The sequence below is a fragment of the Crocodylus porosus genome, unplaced genomic scaffold (genome assembly GCF_001723895.1).
Source record: "Crocodylus porosus isolate Cpor-Errol unplaced genomic scaffold, CroPor_comp1, whole genome shotgun sequence".
NCBI lineage: Eukaryota > Metazoa > Chordata > Crocodylia > Crocodylidae > Crocodylus > Crocodylus porosus.
In genome coordinates, this window is record NW_017728949.1 from 9,955,277 (window position 1) to 9,976,102 (window position 20,826).

A 20,826-nucleotide genomic window follows, 5' to 3' on the forward strand; every position below is an offset into this window, starting at 1 on the left:
GCACCAGCCCAGCCCTACCCTCAGGGATGTTACAGAGAGGAGAGAGTCTCCTCCCTGTGTAGCAAGAGAAGGAGAGGGAAGGAGAAGAGAAAGCATATAGTTGCCAGCTGGGTTTTGTTATGGCCAGAGCTGGGGGTTAGGTATTGAGGGGAGTCAGGCTGGGGCCATGAGGCAAGGGGACAAGTGGGTAAGTGGGCTTTTCCACCCCACCTGCCCCCACACCATATCTCCAGCCACAGCGAAGCCCAGCCAATAGCTGTGCATTGCCATTGTCAAGAGGCTCAAGCCAGGGATTGAGGAAGGGAGCCCCCTCCCACCACACAGGCCAGTCCCAGCCTGGCTCCCCCAATACCCCAGTCAAGGTAGCTGGGGAGTCCCATGAGGCAGGGGGGCTCCCTTCGTCTACCCCAGCTGCTGGCTCAGCTTTGCCATGCCTAGAGCTGGGGGAAGGGTGAAGTTGAGGGTGAGGGTGAGGGTGAGGAGTAGTTTGGCAACTTCCTGAGAGGCTGCTGGAGCACCCCTGCCCATTGGCCCGGGCTGATACAGGCAAGCTTGAGTCCTGCTGACCCATCTGTTGAGTTGTGGGGGAGGGGGAAGGAGGGGCTCTAACTCCTTTGTGTAAAGCACCATGAGTTTGTGCCTCCCCTAAATGTCTGTAGGCACCCCGTGAGTAGTGAGGGCTTTGGAACTTTTCCCCTATAAGTTTCCCACAGTTAAGTTTAAACTTGTATGAATATTAATACTAGTAACCATTAACGAAACCCTTACACTTTTACTCCTCTAAAAAGGATTTATAAAATATAGTAGCCTTGGCTTTTCCCAAAGAAGAAATGCATACGTTACCCATATTAACATATCATAGTGATAAAACCTGAAATACATTAAATTTAGCCACCATAGTTTAATGTCCGTTAGCTGTTGCTACTGGATATTGTAAAACTTATTAATGAACAACATTTCATTTTAAAAAATCTGCTTTGCAGTACAGGTATGCAGACAAATTCCAAGAAAAGCTATGATAAATTAACATCTACCTTTAGGACAAATGTCAGTGCAGGGTTTGCACATCTTAATACCATTTTCTTCAACCTCCATTTTGGAGCTGGGACAGGCACGTACGCAGGAGCTGGAATCCACCACAAAGTTATCTGGAGGGGAAAAAAAAAAGGACAGTACTCAAAATGAGCCAATGTACTATGTAATCTTGAGACTGGTAATTTTGCACTCGGAAGATAAAAAAAGTTTAATTATTGACTTAATGTTTTAATAGAGGGTAAAAATTTCAAAAGCACCTAAGTGATTTGGGAGCTTAAATCCCATTTGCAAAAAGGGAACAAATGTGACAGCTGAAGACCCATGGAAGTTAATGAGACTGAAGTTCTCCTAAGAACCTAAGTCACTAAGGATTTACACTAAGTCTACATTTTAACAGTTTTATCCATTACCATTTTCCCAAATGGTGTGAAGATAATTTCTTTTCTATCCAGTTACTGAAATTTCATAGATTTCACAGATTCCATAGGCATTAGGGCTGGAAGGGACCTCTCAAGATCACCAGGTCCAACATCCTGCCCAAACGGCAGGCAGTCAGCTGGGGTCAAATGATCCCAGCAAGATAGATATCCAAGTGTTTCCTAAAGGAATCCAGAGTAGGTGCCTGCACCACCTCTGGGGGAATTCTATTCCAGGCCCTGGGGACTCAGATAGTAAATAAGTTTTTCCTTATGTCCAGCCTAAAACGGTCTTCCAAGAGTTTGTGACTGTTGGACCATGTCTTCCTATGGGGTTCCCTGGTGAACAGATGTTCTCTCAGTTCCCAGTGCACACCATTATATACTTATAGGCTGCCGCCAAGAAAAATTTACCTGTCTTGGTCTCAAAAGACTGTGTGAAATCAGATGTGTGCCTACAATACCTATCACCTATGTTTCTTTTCATGAGAGGAGCACAAGTGGAAAGAAGCACTAGAAAAGCCTTAATTTCAAATATCTTAAACTTTCAGGGGAAAAATCATGAATTATTAAAGACTAATAAAGAATTAGGAGGAGGGAAGAGCCTATACGGCAATTAACTTTCATTTTCATAATGAACAAGTATAAGGGGCATCATTAAAATAGTGGAGAGCAATGGGACTACTCTGGCAAGTAACACATATCCTCAGTTTAAGCAAGGTGGAAGAATCTAACCCTGGCTTTTAACATTACTTTAACCCTTAATATTTCTGACAATCATTGTGGTCTTCCCTATTACAACTGCGGGGAATACTGTAGAAATTGAAATTCTGAGTCTGATTTGGGCTGAATTAAGGTTCCATTTATAAGAGTTTGCTTTCTCTTATCATACTTATGTTCTGGTTAGCATGAGACAATACTCACAGAACTTGGTGGAGGGAGGAAGAGAAAAACTAAACATTGTCTTTTTAATGGGCAACAGGCTGTCAGAAATTATCAGGACCAGATAAGAATGCACATGTTGGCTGATAGACCACAGAGAATTGTGCTTATTTATAACCTACTTAGGCACCTTTTAAAAGAAAGGATTAATTTCAATAATATTTTCAGAAGCATACAGATGTACCTATCTAGGACAGGATGGCTCAGAGAAGGCCAGTGGCAACATTTTGTAGTACTCACTACTCCCCTCCTATAAAGAAAGAGCATCTCAATCTATTAGGCCTGTGCAAAGCAGCAAGTATTCGTTTTGGATACATGTCCGGCTGATTTGGAGGGACAGTAATTCAGTTTGGTGATTTGAATCACTGTCCCATTTGATTTTGCCGATTTGGAGATTCGGCCATAGATTATAATGGGGAATCACTAAAATACCTATAACTTTTTCATTGTTTTGCAAATTCGGATGATAACAGCAGGGATGGTATCCTCTTCTGAAGGCATAAGGTCTGGCAAGTTTGAAGGAGATAAATAAAGGGGTTTCTGTGAAAATGTATCTCAAACCATTCAAAGCAAAACTTGTATCACTTGTATGTGTTAAGGCAGAGTGGGTGTGGCAAAGTGGGGCTCCCTGCCTAGACATAGTGCTAGGTTCCCCATTTGCCATTGGGCATGCCACTCACCTGACTCTCCTGCCATTCCTTATTTTTAATTAATTCATAGTTGTTAATTAAGGCAGGAGGCTGCCCATTTTATGCCCTGATGCCAGGGGGCGCTATCTGCGGCTCCAAACCTCCCCTACACCGTAGCCCGTGCCTCGCAGATGGCATCCAGATGTTTGTCACACCAGCCCTACACTGGGCTCCAGAATCCTCCTGTCAGGACCCTCCTTTGATCTCTCCAGTCAGGCAGCCAATTCTGCCATCATTCAGGCTGCTGAGCTCCCTGTAGCTATTCCTCTCTTGGGCATGGTCCCCCCAGGACCTTCAGCCACACAGGCCCTGGCCTCACCTCCAAGGCCAGGTGGGAACCCAGGCCCCCAGCTCTGGGCATCCCTCACTGTGGGACCCTGGCCCTTTTGACCTCTCTGGTCCTGGCCCCAGCACTGACCAGTAGGGCACTCAACCTCCGGCCTCACTAGCCCCACACTTTCTCCAGGTTCACCTTCCTGGATGTGGGGAGCTGGGGTACCTTACACCATGACTGGTACTCCAGGATCTCACAGGGGACTCTCACTCCCCCCCTGGAGCAGCAGGTCATGGTGCTACCCTGAGACCTTACATTCAACCCACACTTTGTCTCCCCACAATGGAGGACTTACCAGGGTCAGGACTCACCACTCTCACTCTGGGGCTGATTCCCCTTCACTTGGCCTCTGGCCCAAACCTCGGCCTCAGGTGTCCAAAGACTTACCTTGGCCTGCTCCCCTTACTTGGGGCTCCACATCACCCCCCTCACTTGGGGCCCCAGTTCTCAGCCCCTCATTTGGGGCTACCCCATCACTGGGGCTCCCCACTGCCCCCTCACTTGGGGCTACAGATCTTGGCCCCCTTCACTTCGGCTACCCCCTCACTGGGGTCCTAATTTCTGCCCCCCTCACTCAGGGCTCCAGACTACCCCCTCACCAACAGTGCCCTGCCACACACCTTCCCCCTTTAAATGGTACCTAGGGGTTTTCCTCTGCTGCTGCTCCAAAGCAGGCTCCCACTAGAGCCTGTGGGAGCCCCCAAGTGGTAAGCACCCTCAAAGGTTCTCCGGCACAGTGGGATGAAAATAGCAGGGATGGTAGCCCATCGTGCAGGCATGAAGATTTGCTGCAAGCCTTCCAAATCTCTGAATCTCTCCAAATTGATTCAGAGGCTTCGAATTCGATTTGGACCTTTTAATGGGTCTCCAGTTTCAATTTGGATTTGGAGATTTGGCCACTGAATCGGACCAAATCTCCTCCAAATTGAATCAGCTACCGAAGCTTCACAAATCCCTACTATCTATCTACCACCTGATGCCAAATGGCTTATTTATATTTCCCTGGCACCTATGAGTGGAGTCAGTAGATATGTTAACTGACCTTCTGATTTAACTCTCAAGGGGAATTTGTCTGGGATCCTGTCCAATTATTGTACATGTGGACTGGAAGAAGGGAATAGCTCTGTAGCCTAGGGCAGGTATTTTTCCTTTCCTTATATCTAACCAATGTTTTTGAGGATGGCTATTATTTTCAACTGTACCTAGCTGATAGGTCTGGAACAAAAACTGTTCAGAATCTCACTGAATCTAGTACTAAGGTACAAACCAATGCTGCATATTCCTTAGAGATGTAACTTTAGAGTACACTATTGTACAACACATTTATTAAACACCTCAACTTCAGAGTAAAAGGTTAGATGCAAAGCTAGCAAGTCAGTTCATTTCTGAAGTAGGTAGAAGGGTAAGAACTAGCTACACAGCATCAGGTTTGGGGAAGAAAATATTCCTCCTCAGTAAATAAGGTCTGTCAAACACAGAATTTGTATAAACAAGTCATTTACTAAAACTGAAATCCTACCTCTACATAACCATTTTAATTTAGAATAGTCTTCTGAATTACTCAAAGAATACTTTCTAAGATTATGGAGACTGAATAAAACCAAAAATATTTGAGTGCTAGACAAAGTCTGAAAACTAGTGAAATCACAGCTTTTTTTTTGTCTTGTGGGAGTTTTATGTTTGTTTTTTTGAATGTTGGCTCTATTATTGGGCATTTGCAAAATGTCAGCTTCCAAAAATGTCATTCTGCTTGACTAACACATAACTTCAAACTGTTACTGCTAAACAGCAGAGTTGGAATGATTAGCCCTATCAGGCTATTCATTCAGCTCCAATCTTAACATTACTTCATAATAGTCTCTAAAAAAAGGTTTTTGTTCACAAGGAATCGCATACCATGCACTTCACTGATATTGGGGAACAAAACAGGCATCAGGTAACTTACGTGGACATTTTTTGACACAAAAAGCTCCATAGGTGTACTTGGCATTATGATTGTGCTCCAGCTGAAAGGTGGTGGGATTGTAGACAAAAGTCTGAGGGCACTGAGTGACACACGCTCCACTGTCATTGAAATTCATGCAAGCCTGAAATATAAGAAATCAAACTGATCATGTGGCGCTTTCTTGATATACTTACTTTAGACCAGTACCCAGTCTATTCATTAACTGCAGAGGTACTGTTGCAGCAATTAGGTGTGGGTGCATGGTTTTTAAGCTTTGTTTTTCCACTTAGGTTTCTTCTTAAGATCTTAGCAAAACCTGGATTTGTTATAAAAGACAGTTTGAGCCCCTAAAACATCATTTTGGAAATGCAACAATCTTAATACATGTTATAAAAGGAAACATTATTTTTTCACTATTATTCTCACCATTAGCAACACATTAATTGCAAACTTGACAGGCAGTTCCAAATTTGCCAAAAGTGAACTGCTATTTAAGCTGCTTATGTCCGGCTGAACATGCACTAATGATCTGTGCTTTAGCAGGCCAACATTCTGATCTCTTATGGCAGGAATCTGAAGTCCAGCAGAGGACTGAAACTCCCAATTAGGCAGCAATAGGGATACGATTTTTTCTTTAAGCTAGCACAGGACGGGGTCATTTTCCTAAGTAACAAATTTAACAAGGTCAGTTGCTTCACACACTGAGAAGAGAAAATAGCACTTTATATCACTTAACATCCCAACTCAACCACACACTCCGGACAGAGGACAAGGCAATGACAGATAAATAATCAAGTAGATAGGTAAAAAGGGTAGAAGAATGTAAGTAAAATAATTGACTGTTCTGGCTGGCCACTGCCCATTGAAGAAAACACTGATTTCTGCATTTCTTATAATCTAGTGTCCTGTCTATTATACTAACTATAATTTAGGAACAAACTTCGAGAGCAAATTGTCTGAGTCAGGAAAATCCCATGTCGTCTCAATTTTCAATAATTATTTTCTGCATAGAAAACAATTTGAGCTACTCCAGCACATTCCTGATCTGCTCTTGTCTGCATCTTTAGCAATCATAGCTACAGGATGATGTTTCCCCATGGAGAACACAACGTATTTATATCAGTCTAATGTGCCTTTTCACTGGTATAAATATAGAACAGACACAACATACAGCTTAACACTGAGGTAAGGCAATCCGGTCTAAAGTAAAGTTGTCACATGTCCATAGCTCTGGGCTATTGCAGGCTAGAATAGCAGCTACCTCTTCAACTCTTCTCTTGATACCTGCTTGCAAAGCATGGTAATATCACCTATTGAGGATAGCTACCTCTGGAGAGATGACTGTCCGTCTTCTCTGGACACTAATGTGAAGTGTACAAATTGATATATGTTATACCATTGTAAATCTCCAACACCATCTAACTTAACTTCTAGAAGGTACAACACTCTTTGGTCCAGCCATTCCCAAGCATGCCCACCCACCTGCTCTTGCTGACACTCTCTGAACCCAGAAACGTTGGTGAAGACACCTGTGGGGGTGGGGAAATCTCTTGTAGCTACTCTTGAGGCTTTGGTTTTCAGTGTTTGACAGCAGCTTCTGAGAGCATCTTTATCAGTGTATTTCTGGCCTTGGATCCTGTATAGGTGTGCTTGGGGTTACTATGGTATAGACATGCCTTTAGTCCCTAAGTAGAGTTTTGATCCAAAGTCCACTGATGTCAATAAGAGTCTTGACACTAACTTTATTGACTTTGGATCAGGCCTTAAAAGAAAAGCTGTATTTCACAAACTTATTTCAACCCCAGACCTGAGAGCATCTTCAAAACCTTGCAAGTAATTATGATGAAATAGTCATGCCAGGAGATGCATATTATCTTGTGTTCAAAATGTGTGCAGAGGAGGATGAGTGAACTTAATCTGGCAATATTAAACACATATTTACAACACAATGATATTACAGGCTTTCAGAAGCCGCCATAATATGCCAAAGGATTTCTTAATGCATCATAAACTATAGTTCTGTTTATTAATAAATACTAATTTACTTTGCTTCCTCAACACATTTTCTATATCCACTGTTGTCTTAGCAAGTACTTTATCATAAACATGACAATCCTCTGATGATGGCTTAGTAAATACATAATCAGAATGAGGCATACCAATGAAACATTACTCAAGGAGGTGACACCTTCCAGGAAGAATCTATTAAAATCCAATCTAGAAGACTCAGGAAGTTTTAATTTATGACTCTAAAACTTTGTGTACATTTATAATTGTTTCGCTAACATATGCAAAACTTACAGTGATTGTTTCTAAATGCACCTATATGCATATGAAAGCAAAGCAGCATGCATAGGAAAAATGAAGGCATTCAAGTTAGTTAAAAGTAAATAGCAGTAGTTTTAATAAAACCACAATCTAGTGTCTGTATGTGCCCTCCACTGCAGCCTAAAGTGTTACTTCTTGCCCGGTACATGAAAGGAAATTAATCAGAATGAAAGGGTTTTGATTTACCCTTTACATTACTCTAGGGACTTTGTTTAAATGGGAATCAGCCCTTAGGCATTTTCACATTGGATCAGCACAAACATGCCAACATGATTTTTAGCAAAGACATTTTCATAATTGCTACAATTATGCTGCAGAAAAATGTGAAGTGTTCAATACCTAATAGAAATTATATTTTCTTCATGGTGTTGTGGTGCTAGTGATACTACTACAATACTGCTAGGGCCTTTGAAGATTTCAGGGAAGATAGCTCTGAGCATAATGCAACAGATAAAGATTCAAATGATTTGGGGTCAGTCCACAGATATTTGACAGCAACTTGAGCAAGTTGCTCTGTATGTGAAATGGGGATATAGTAATACTTCCTTTATCTGGGGCTCTATTTCATAAAATCTTTGGGTGCAGCGACTGTTGAATTCTATTTAACTTTGAATTAGGACTGCTATGTGTACAGACAGATATTTGGAGAGGTTAGATAATGTTAAAAATGGCCACCCGATTTAACTTAGTTCACCCAGGTGCAAACCCTACACTTAGATCCCTAGTTAGGTCTAGCTAAGTGTGAACTGTACAGAAGGTCAGGAAGGTTAGACTTGTCTAAAAAAGGCCAACCCAATCTAAGTTAACTGTACCTCAGATGGGTTCCTGTGATGGGTTCAGCGAGACTGACTTAGCTGAACTTCTGTACATTTCCCAGCACAGTGCCCGTCCCAGGGCTGCATTTTTCCTACCCCCTCACAGGCCCACCAAGCCCCTCATCCCACAAGCCACTTTCAGTGTTGGTTTTACCAGTGTTTGCCAGTGCTGGCAGCTGAGGAAGTAAGACAGGATGGGGAGAGTGGCAGGCAGGACTGGCGGGTTGCTGTTCATCTAAGGCTGAGGGGGAGCTAGGGGGATAAAAATAGTCCCTGGTTCCAGGGAAAGAGAGCACCCCTCCACACACATTGTCCCCCAACCCTCCCCCACTGACACTGCTAGCCTTCTAATTTCCTTAAACCCTCCTGGACTCCACCAACCCCTCCCACGAACCGCACTAACTTTCTGATCCCCTCCAAAGATCCCCATGGACCCCTCTTGCTCCTCTGATCCTCCCAACAAACCCCACTCCAATACCACCAACCCTCCATGGACTCCACTTGCCCCTGTTCTCTTGACCTACAGCAACTAGCCTCACCATCCCAATTTACCTTAGATTGGATGGCCATTACATAACTCAGTGTAACCTATCCTTAACCTCCCTGAATGTCTGCATGCACCCTGCGTATACATTCTCCATCAAGGTTCAATAAAGCACTAATCACCATTGCCTGCTTCATTAACTAGTTATAGCTGTCAATATGCTGCATTCCCCAAGTACTTGAAACCACAGAGTAGATTTCATAGATTTCATAGACATTAGGGCTGGAAGGGACCTCGGGAGATCATTGAGTCCAGCCCCCTGCCCAAAGGGCAGGAAGTCAGCTGGGGTCATAGGATCCCAGCAAGATAAGCATCCAATTTACTCCTGAAGGTGTTCAATGTAGGTGCTTGAACCACCTCCGCTGGCAGACTGTTCCAGACCTTGGGGGCTACTTGGGAGTAGCGTCAGGACAGAACTTTTAGGTAGGCTACAGAAGCACAGGCACCTACTACTCAGAGATTTGCATGCCAGTGACAGGTGGATAACAGTTCTGATTGATACCTTTGTAACAGCTCATTACTATCTATTTTGTTATAATACAAAACATACAAGATTATGCACGCCAAAAATCTACTAATGGGTTTTCCTTATGTTATGTAACAGATTTTTGAAGAAGCTTCAAAGAGTTCAGCTCTCAACTCAATGAAAGTAGTCACCCTCTGTCCTTGTAGAATTGTCTCGGCTCATTCATAACATGTCTTGAAATGACTGGCAGAAACTTAAATATGTACTCTGCATTTGCACCTGTTTGGGTAGTATGTTCATTATTAGGGGCAAAGGCTGCTTGCTCATTTATAAAAAACAGTTGATTGAAAATGGGATTAATTTGGTCAATGACCTATATGTTTAGATTGTCTGTTTTGAAAAGTTAAACTCTCCTAATTTATTTTAAGAACTTTCCATTTAAAAAAATATTGTGTGCATAGGAGGTTAAGCAGATTGGAAACTACTTTCTTTATAGCACTTCTGCAAAGCACATCATAGATGAATGGTTGAGTTTTTTCACTAAAGTTTGGGAAACACCTTTATCACAGAAGCTAATCTGTATTCTTAACTTTCAGAAAAAAAGCATACAAAGCAGAATTAACAAACCCTAAATTCAAATGGCAAATTCCTATAAATCCCCTACCATCTATAAAAGTTAATTTTAGACAAGTAAAAGATAAAAATCACACAGATTAGCATATAAATAGTTCCCAATCTGTAATTGTAAATCTCACAAATCTTTTAATGGGTAATATAAACTGATACATAGTGTAAATGAAATGGAAAAATGCAAAATGAAAAAATTTGCACCTAAAATCTATAAAACTACATGCAGTACATTAAAGTTGACAAAAGTCATGAATTCCATGGATTAAAGCATAAGAACTTGCACTGCAGATGGTGCAATGAGGGAAATGAGAAAACTCCCAAACTTACAAAGCAATCAGTGTCTTTAGGTCCAGAACAACCTCCAGCACATTCCCGATGGCAACAGTCACTGACATAAGGCCCGTAGCATCGTCCATCACATTGCTCTGCACACACTGTCTTTGTTACTGGAAAGGACAGAGAAACCAGCTGTGTCAGAATCAGAGCTAAAACAGAATGATTTAAACTGATCCGAGAAATGTAATAAGTATTTAAATCAGTGGTTCCCAATCTGTGGCATCGGTACCTCAGTGGTATGTGTTAACAGATTTATTATAATTATTTTATATGACAAAAATTTGCTGGTGGGACTTAAGGATGAACTGAAGCATTTGCTAGTGATACTTAAGGTTGTATCATTTTAAATTGGTGGCACGCAATCTGTCAGAGTTTGGGAAGCGCTGATTTAAACCAAAGAAGGGCATAAAATTACTAACACATTAAAAAACTTAACAGACAACAGAATATTAAGAAATCAGATTGTTTTCTATCACTATCTGCAAGCCAGAGATCACTCATGCCCTCTATAATACACCTTCTGCATAAGGATGTGAAAATCCTTAGTTGATAGGATAGGCATGTCTGGGTTCTGGAATATGGTTCTTTTAACTTTGGAAAGTCAGAAGAAATACTGAATCTTTGATCCTCAAGGAATTAGAAAAGGTTGATGAAAGAAAAGTCAATAAAATCCCTCTATTTTGATATTATTGGGTATTAATGCTCCCCCCCCCCGAGAAGTTACAGGACTGGGTAATATGTAGCAATTCAGAATCAGTCTGGTAATCTTAGAACCAGATTTCATTTTTGGCTATCCTTTACCTAGTCACTATGATGAACGGGTTTAAACAGAATAAAATACAAGTCCTATACTATGAACATGTCTGGAAACATGACACTCTAGTACTTGGCCTCCTTTCATAAATACTATACTCTAGCTTGAATCACAGAAGGCACCTTATATACTGACTAACTCACTCAGAGAGACATGAGCTTTCATAGGAGCAGCCTACTTTGTTAGATGTTGTGAATGGATTTGCAGATGCATTGTAGAATAATGACTGTGCTCAGCCATTTTAAACCTACTGACTTAGGTAGGCTTGCAGTATAGAGACAACCTTGCTGGGCAGCAGTGCTCTCAAACACACCACACTACTCTGTCTCCCAAAGCAGAAACAAATTAGCTACATCAATGCAACACGGTTAATTGGCATAGAAGGTACTAATTAGCACCGTCATTCAACATTACTAATTAGCCCACCTGAAGAACCATGAGAATGTGTCTCCACTGCTTCCAGTTTAGAAGGCATCTCCTGCAGAGCAACGCAGCATGTTTGAAGGCATCCCTGCTGTCAGAGAGTTTTCTGTGTAGATATCCCTCTGAGATATCCATTATCTCAATTTACAACAAGGATTAAGGTGACCCAGTGAGTTAGGAACAAACCAATTATCTTCTATTTCTCTTCATTACATATTACTTAAAATATAAACTGCTGTAGCACTTACACAAGACATGCCAACCTACAGGACAAATAATTTACAAACTGATTTCATTGCCACTAGAATTTGGTCATGTCATCAAAAAAAAAGTCTACTGGGCTTCTAGGTTTCATTTGACAAATTCCCAAAAATCCTTCCACCACACTCATAAAATTTATCATAGAATCATAGAAGTAGGGTCAGAAGGGACCTTGTAGATCTTCAAGTCCAACCCCCTGCCTGGGCAGAAGAAAAACTGGGCTCAAATGAGTCCAGCCAGGTAGGTATCAAGCCTCTTCTTAAAGGCCCCCAGGGTAGGAGCCAGCACCACTTCCCTTGGAAGTTGGTTCCAGCTCCTAGCCGCCCTAACTGTGAAGTAGTTCTTGCGGATATGTAAAAAGATGATTTTTAGACAAAGATGAAATCCCCAAATCCCTAGATGCCTGGTGATTCTCTGGGTGTCTGCAGAAGTGCTTATGGTGCATTCCCAGGTCAAAGCAGCTGGTGCCCATTTCCTGCCTAAGTCCCAGTGGGATGCATGGCAAGTCATAGATGTCCTCAGAAGGATGCAATCCAATACATTTGCTCAGTGCATGCCTAAACACCATTGACGGCACCAGTGTTCAGCACAAAACACACCAGTCATGTCCATTTTTGCGCAAAAATGCAGCAGGAAGAAGAGTTGCAACAGAGAATGAGCAATTAGCAACTGAACAGTGCTTTTCAAGGAAGTAAGACTAAGGATCATTGCTTTAAACTCAGAGTTAAGTAGCCAGGCTCCCTCTAGAGTTCATGGAGTGCCAAAGGAACCCAGTAGAGCAAAATAAATGCATATTGAGTTGGGTACACCTAGAGTTAACCAATAGAAAACTGTAACTACAGAGACACAACTGAAAAATCTTCATGGTTCTAGGCAGACAAGGTTCCTTAGGTAATGATCTGATACGTTGTATTAGACCAAATCAAATAGTTGGGAAAAGTCTTCTTAGCAAGATTTTGGGTTTAAATACCCTTCTTCTGGCTGAAGAAGAGTTTGTAGTTGAAGTATGCCCTTCCTGAACTCTTCATGGTACTAGGTCTCTTGATTGTTAATCCACTCAACACCACTACTTCCAGATATCCCTGAAGATGGGCAGCTGCTTAAGAGGCTGATCAAAGAATCCTTAAATCATAGAAAATTAGGGTCGGATGGGGCCTTAGGAAGTCCCCCTGCTCAAAGCAAGATGATTCCCAACTAGATCTGTAGCAAAACCCCCAGTTTTTCTTTTTGTAAATTTATTTTAAAATGCATTCCCTACCCTTCCCCAACCACTTCTGACTTTTTCTCTCCCTTTCTATTCTCTATAGATAAGTATAAGTGAACTCAGACTTAGGACAAGCTTTAACATTTTTATTTTGGTAGCAAGTTTTTGGTTTTGGATATCCACTGTTTTATATTGTATAATTATTAGGTTTGTATTTTACTGTTGTATATTGTATTATCTTCATTTTTGTATTGAATTTTATTGTTTCAAATGGATATTGTATGATTTAGGTCTGTGTTTGTAAGTGAACCAAAGTCATGTTAAGTTTCCATTTTATATGCTAAGCCTCCATCTTCTATCCTCTGCCTGGGCATCCCATGTTGCAGCTGTACGAGTCATGTACCCCTCCCATGTAAATTGGTTCTTGGATGAATGAGAATGATTGAAACACAGTGGTAGCCTCTATAAAAAAAGGCAGTGAAGACAGATCCAGAGGGACACCTTCTCCGTATGGACCACCACCATGCCACACCACCTATCCACCCAGAGGCCCTGCTGGCAACCTCTCTCTGGACAACACTTACTGGACAAGGACCCCTTTCCAGCCTGGGATAGGTAGATATTACCTGCACACCTCGTCCTACAATTTGGACTCTCTCTCTCTCTCTTTCCTCCTGTACTTCAGTGGACTTCAGCCCCTGCATCAAGCCTCTCTAACCCCTGCTGCCCTTGTGTGTATGGGGGGGTAAGGGGGGGTGCAAGGGAACCAATAAAACATTGTGTCACCATCGCCCCTGTTCAATAAAACCGCTGTCATTTGCAACCCCGAGCTGGGTCATGTTTTACTGAATCCCAGTCCCTTCCCTATCTTAAATTCCAGTCTCGTTCTCTCTCTCTCTCTCAGCTCCAGCCCCCACTCTCTGCTAGTTTCCCAATCTCCTCCCAATTCCATCTCCCCTTTTCTGCCACCTCTCAGCCTCTCTTTGCTTTTCCACTGCCCTGCCACTTTTCAGTCTCTCCTGCTACTTCTCCTGTGATTTTCTGCTCTCCCCCTGCTCCTACTGCCTTTTCCCTGTGACTTTCTGCTGCTTTTTTCTGCTTTCCCACTGTCCTGCCACCTTTCAGTCTTTCCTGCCACTTTTCCTGTGATTTTTTGCTGTCTGTCTCTCTGTTTTCAGGCTTCCCACACACCTTCTGTAGTTATCCTCCCCGCCCTCCCCTGCAGCTGCCCAGCTCCTCATGGCTGTCTTGCAGTTTTCTCTCCAGCAGCTGGAGCCTTTCTCCATCTCCCAGCACCTACTGCCACTCCCTGCAACTTCTCTAGCTGCCCCAGAGCTATCCTCTGGATCCCCACACCCAGAGCCCCTCTTTAACACCCACACTTTTCCTTAGTCCCATTTTGCCTCTCCCCACCTACCTTTTCAGCTTCCCTGTATCTCTGGCTCCAGTCCCAGCCTCTGTGCCAGCATTGCTGCCCTGTTCTGTAGGCTTTGGGCTGTCTTTTAATCAATTAACCTAAAGTTCTTCAGTCCAGGCCCCTCTAGTCTACCAGTTCTAATCCTCGTCCTGGTGACTTTCACTTCCTGCAACTTTCACTCCCTACACTTCTACTTTCTTACCTTAACCTTTCCCCGGGTATCCCAAGTACACCAAGTACATACATACATACACATCACAACACCCAACTCAGGAACTCACCTGTGTGTATGCGTAGGTGGGTGGTATGTGTGTGAATTAGTAAATTTACATATATAGATATCATTGTGTGTGTGTGTGTGTGTAGTATATGAATTAGTAATCCACATATGTGTATTGGACGTGCAGGTGTTGGTAACTGATTCTGTCTATATTTGGTGCGTGTAGCGTGTATGGGCTTAAACTGGTGATAGGTGTGCATGAACCTAGACTGGTTATTTTAAACATGTATGTATCTGAGTCGCTAGTGTGTGTGTATATATACATGGCATTGTGTGCATGATATACGAATTAGTGATCCGAGTCTAACTTTTGGGGTGTATAGTGTATGTGCTTGAATTAGTGATAGATATGCATGTGCCTAGGCTGGTTTGGATGTGTATGCACCTGAGCTGGTTGTGTGTGTGTGTGTGTGTGTGTGTGTGTGTGTGTGTGTGTACCTAATTGATTTGCGTATTTGTATATGTGCAATTGTACACCACCCACTCCTGTCTAACAGTGCAAAACTGAGATCCTGAGTGTTGGCCTGACCCCTCAGGGCAACAGATCATCCCACCCAAGGCTTTGTCTACCAGGGTCTTAAAAAGCTCTAATGATGGAGATTCCACAACCTCTCTGGGTAGCCTTTTCCAGTGCTTTACTACCCTCCTTATAAGAAAGTTTTTCCTGATATCTAACTTAAACTTCACTTGCTGCAACTTGAGACCATTGCTCCTTGTTCTGTCATCTGCCACCAGTGAGAACAGTCTAGCTCCATCCTCTTTCGAACCTCCCTTCAGATCCTTAAAGACTGCTATTAAGTCTCCCCATAGTCTTCTCTTCTCTAGACTAAATAAACACAGTTTTCTCAGCCTTTCCTCATAAATCATGTCCCCCAACCCCCTTACCATTTTGTTGCCCTCTGCTGGACTCCCTCCAATTTGTCCCCACCCTTCCTGTAGTGGGAGGCTCAAAACTAGACCCAGTACTCCAGATGTGGCTTCACCGGTGCTGAATAGAAGGGAACAATCACTTCCTCCAATCTGCCAGCAACTCTCCTACTAATGTAGCTCAGTATGCTGTTAGCTTTCTTCATAACAAGGGCACACTATTGGTTCATATTCAGCTTATTGTACATGGTAACCCTCTCAGGTCCTTTTCTGCAGAGCTGCTGCTTAGCCAGTCAGTTCCCAGCCTGTACCTGTACATGGGCAAATTTCTGCCAACAATTGTTCTGTCCTAAGTGCAGAAATTTGCACTTGTCCTTATTGAACTTCATAAGATTTTTTTTTCTTGGTCTCATCTTCCAATTTGTCTAGGTCTCTAGATGATGCTGATTTTGAAAAAGGTACCAATTCTTCTATTCTCAGAATAGAAACACAGACCCTAACTGGTGTGAGGAAGCTTAACCCTAAGCCTGGCTGGAAAGCAGTAATTCTGCTTGGAAAAAATATTTTTAGTTTTGGAGATATTTTTAGATCTTTTACACTGGAACAAAACCTTGAACCAACTTTCTTGTACTCCCCCTTTCCTGAATCCTTGATCCCTTTTCTGCATCCCTCCAAAAATCCCAAGATGCATACAAATGTAGATCTTTTACGGCAAGCAATAAGCCAATGGTTAGAGCACTTCTTTCCAGTAAAAGATGTAGTGTCAAGCTTCTGCTATGCTGATTCCTACCAAATATAAATACTAATAGGGTGAAGTTACATGCTATACTTAGACCATATAAAATCTGTGGACTGTTAACCAGTGTTAAAGTTAGACCATGCTAAAATGTTATTAACCACATGTTAAGGGTTAATTCTGTTTCTTGCCTGCACAGCCCTGACTTTCCACTAAAAAGCTTATGACCAAGTGTGTGGTTAGGAGCCAGAACACCTAGGCTCTATCCCTGGTCTGGGTGGGGGTACATGGGCTGGGAGAAGTACATCATGGGATGCTGTAGAATTTCAAAAACTTTTTTTTTTTTTAAATGTCTGTGGAGCAGACTGAAATTACTTTAGCACGAACTAGAGATAACCCTCATCTAAAGTGGCATAACTTTGAGACATTCAGAGGGCACTTAGCAAGAGTTAATGAGCTTCAGTGCAGATGCTCACATTTGAAGTGCCGTTAGCATGGTCTAAGGGTAATGCATAACTTCACCCTTGGTCAAATAACTGCCATTTGGCTTGTGAGATAGGATTGCATTACAGTACAATATAGTCTAGCTGTGATTCTTAACTCGTGAGGTCCTTTTTTAAAGATGGGAAATATAGGAGGAGTTAACAATTTCCAGGGGAGTCAACAGACCCCCCGCTCCTCCAAGCAGAATATCAGCTCTTGGGCCAAGAAGCTCTGCTCCAGTCTCTGAAATAATTTAGTTCTAAAATAGGTAATTCCTTGCAAATTGAAACAATTTCCAAGGGTTCAGTGCACGTGTACACACACATATGCACACCCCCAGCTTTTCAATCCACAGTATTACTTACCTAATTACTGATTCCTCTACAGTGAGCACTGTGTTTTTAAAAAGTAGAGGAATTTTATAGTCTAAAAGAACCTTCTTTCAATATGAAGTCCCCACAATTAACTCTGACAGCAACTTCAAGAGATGCAGGAATGCACACTATTTATTTAGGCAATGAAGGTGCAGATAAGCAAAAGGTGGCATGAAGCAGTCAGCATTTAAGTTATGAGGGAATAGAGTGATGCATTTAGAATGAGCTAAAACCATCCAGATGCTGAAGCATGAGCTTGTGGATAGAAAAAGGGTCTTTTGTCATTTATGCAAACTCAACGGCAACACAAGAGGCAGGGTTTTTTCATGCTAACTTGCAAAATGAAGGAGCAGGTCATTTCAATTGAAAAATACCATAACTATAGATAACATTAAAACAGATATACAAAAGCAATGCACATAAATAATTTGTTATCCACAGACCACAGTTCACAATTTAGGAACACAACCACAGCTGCAAAATTAACTGATAGAGCCAGATTCTTAACTGATGAAGATCCACATAAGTTAATGAAGTTATACTGATTTATTTCAGCTGGTATCTTGACCTATAGTTTCCATGCCTGCATAGTACCATATCATTGTTTTTCCCCTACCATGTTACCCCCAACTCACAGCCTGTAGGGTTAGGGTGAGAATAATATTTTGCTTTTTTAAAGAAAGTTTCTTGCGCTCATCATTGCCTAGAAAAGTTTGCAAATATTGAATGCTAATAACCCTCAAACCAGAAAGAAACAAACAACTTTTGTTTTGTTTTAAAAGATCCCATTATTTTCAAGCCAGTCTGATAACTTTTGAATGCCTGGCGTTGGCAATTTTGTTACCTAAAATACTTTCAGCAATTCCATGAGCTAGCTGGTTCTATTTTATCTTAACAGCCACAAGCTATTAACAAGGAATGAGTGGATCCAGAGGACAAGCTCAAGGGAAAAAGTCAGACAGTGAAGACATCAGGAAGCCAGCATTACGCGATGGTGGTTTTTAGACCAGGGTGGACATTTTTCTCTCTCATTGCTGGACCACAGGATAGCTCTACAATTTAGCATCCATTTTTACTTCAATTTGTATTATTTGCAACTCTACTTCTAAAAATTAACCCAGATGTCCTGTGTGTGATGGCAGGGGTTTTTTTTTTTCTCCTTGGCTTGAAATTGGATAAGAAAACCATGAAAAGCAAGTCTCATATATGCATTTTGAAGCTCTGAGGATTTAATACTATTTTGTATTAAAAAAAAAAAAGAGCAAATTGTATTAGGGCCAAGTGTTTGTGAGCCAAATTTCAGGCTGATGCAATTTAAAATATTAAAACTGAAAAAGGAAGACATATATAACACATTATAACCTTTAAGTATAGCAAAGCTGTTAAAAAACAAAAGCACCCTTTCCTGCCCTCCCAATAAAAAGTCCTTGCTCTTTCACTAGAAAAAACTAACACTTTTTAAAACTTAAAAATCTGGCGATGTGTAGAAAATTCCTATGATTCACATAATTAATTATATTTTAAAGTGTGATATTTATTGTGGCCTCAGGAAGCCAAGGTAATAATCAGTACATCATAAAACTATTGATTGTCGGAACTATATTAAAATCATACTGGAAGCAATTGCATATATTTCTTAATATTACAAAAGCTGACTTTCTCTGAGACCCTCTCCCTGAGGTATAGCTCCATGGGCCAGGCAAACTGTCTATGCTATACAGATTCCTCCTTGTTTCCTGACTTCCATGTATGCTCTTTAGATTTATATTGGTCAACAGAAAAAGCCCCATGTCCCCACTTGGCACCATGGTCAATTCCTGACTTAATGACTTATTTTTTAAAATACTCTTCTTGTATGGAGGCTACTGTAAACAGTAAAATTGTTGGGAGGAGTTTTCCTTATATTCAAGTTTAGGAAGACCTTTAAACAGTTAAGTAATTTACAGATTAAAAATATTCCTGGCATACTGTACAGTACAGCAGATTTATGCCCTCTATACTCTTCCTTTCCCCAAATGCAGAAATCAGAGGCCTGATGAAGCCTCCACTTTGTACAAGAGACATTTATGGTAGCAAAAGACCTGGGGAATGCTTTCCTTAGGATTATGAGGGAAAGAAAAGTGACTTGGTTCCTCTTTCCCAAGCCACCATCATTTAGCTATAGCTATTTGGGATTTATTCGCCATTGCTCTTTGGGCTACACACACCTATTTCCTCCATCCTATAAATAGCAAAATGTCTACAAGTTCCATCATTTGGAAGGGGAATAGGGAAAGATTAAACAATCAGGAAGTGAGAAGTTCACTGGCATGAGCTCAGCAAGTTCCCAGATAAGTTGAGGTTTGTGAGGAGGCTGGGGGAAAGAGAGGGAGGGTGGGGTTTTTTTGTTTTTTTTTTTGGAGTGCAAAATCTTTTGAACAGTTTCACCTACAATTACAGTTGGACTCTACCTTTCTAAGGCTTTTGTACTCTGAAAGCTATGGAAATTGTTACTCTATAAGTTCCATAGCTTTTTAAGAGACCATGCATTACAAGGTATTTCCTCAGTATGTTAAACTCAGAAACATGCAGGGCTTATATACTTTGGTCCAGAGGACTCTGGTCCTGATTCAGGAAAATATGAAAGCATGTTAACTTCAGTGGAATTGCTTGCTTGTTTGAGTTTAGGCATGTGCTAAATCAAGACCTCTATCACCCTGCTCACATTAGAGACTTTTAAAATTTGTATTCGAAAATAATGAATTTGCTTGCAAAATCCATATTGGAACTAGCTGATTTTCTTTCACTGTCTCTTTACCAAGCACATTAATAACATACCAACATCTCATTCTAGGAAAAGGTTACAATATAAACTATTTATCCTACAGTGCATTGTATATTATATTTGCATGAGAACCATTAAAGATGTTGTACTTCTAAAAAGGAATTTCCAGATTTCCTGTTAGGATGCTGCTAAAGTTAACAGGTCAAGCTGACTGAGGTTTGTTAGCATCTTTCTATTAAGGCAATTCACAGAGGATTTCCTCTCAAGTTCAACGTAGTCCTATAGATAATAACATCTGGAGAAGATCTAAAACTGTAGCTTCTAAAAATAAACATCTGTGGTCCTTCAACTATAATGGGACGACCCCAATGGAAATCTGTGAGCTTACATGAGCTAAATGGGTAGAATTTGACCTGGATGATTTTCCTTTGTGGTAATCATCTCTCTGTATACTTGTAAGTTTCATAGTTTCTAGGGTCGGAAGGGACCTAAGCAGATCTTGTAGTCCGACCCCCTGCCATGGCAGGAAAGAGTACTGGGGTCAAATGACCCTGGCAAGGTGTTCGTCTAACCTCCTCTTAAACACCCCCAGGGTAGGAGCCTGCACTACTTCTCTTGGAAGCTGGTTCCAGACCCTAGCTGCCCTGACTGTGAAGTAGCGCCTCCTGATATTCCAGTCTAAACCTACCCTCTGCCAGCTTGTGACCGTTATTCCTGGTCACT

At 41.6% G+C, this 20,826-nt stretch overlaps 1 protein-coding gene across 6 annotated transcripts in view; it reads right to left on the bottom strand.

The window, feature by feature from the left end:
- The window catches only part of ERBB4 (erb-b2 receptor tyrosine kinase 4), a 1,148,078-nt gene that overhangs the window by 300,995 nt on the left and 826,257 nt on the right, over positions 1–20,826 (bottom strand). For all 6 annotated transcript variants that reach the window (XM_019553894.1, XM_019553891.1, XM_019553890.1 and 3 more), the window contains exons 6-8: positions 10,472–10,590; positions 5,362–5,503; positions 1,035–1,148 (exon numbers count right to left, since the gene is read on the bottom strand). In XM_019553894.1, the coding sequence (XP_019409439.1) occupies positions 1,035–1,148; positions 5,362–5,503; positions 10,472–10,590 (375 nt within the window). The remainder of the gene's footprint in view (positions 1–1,034; positions 1,149–5,361; positions 5,504–10,471; positions 10,591–20,826) is intronic.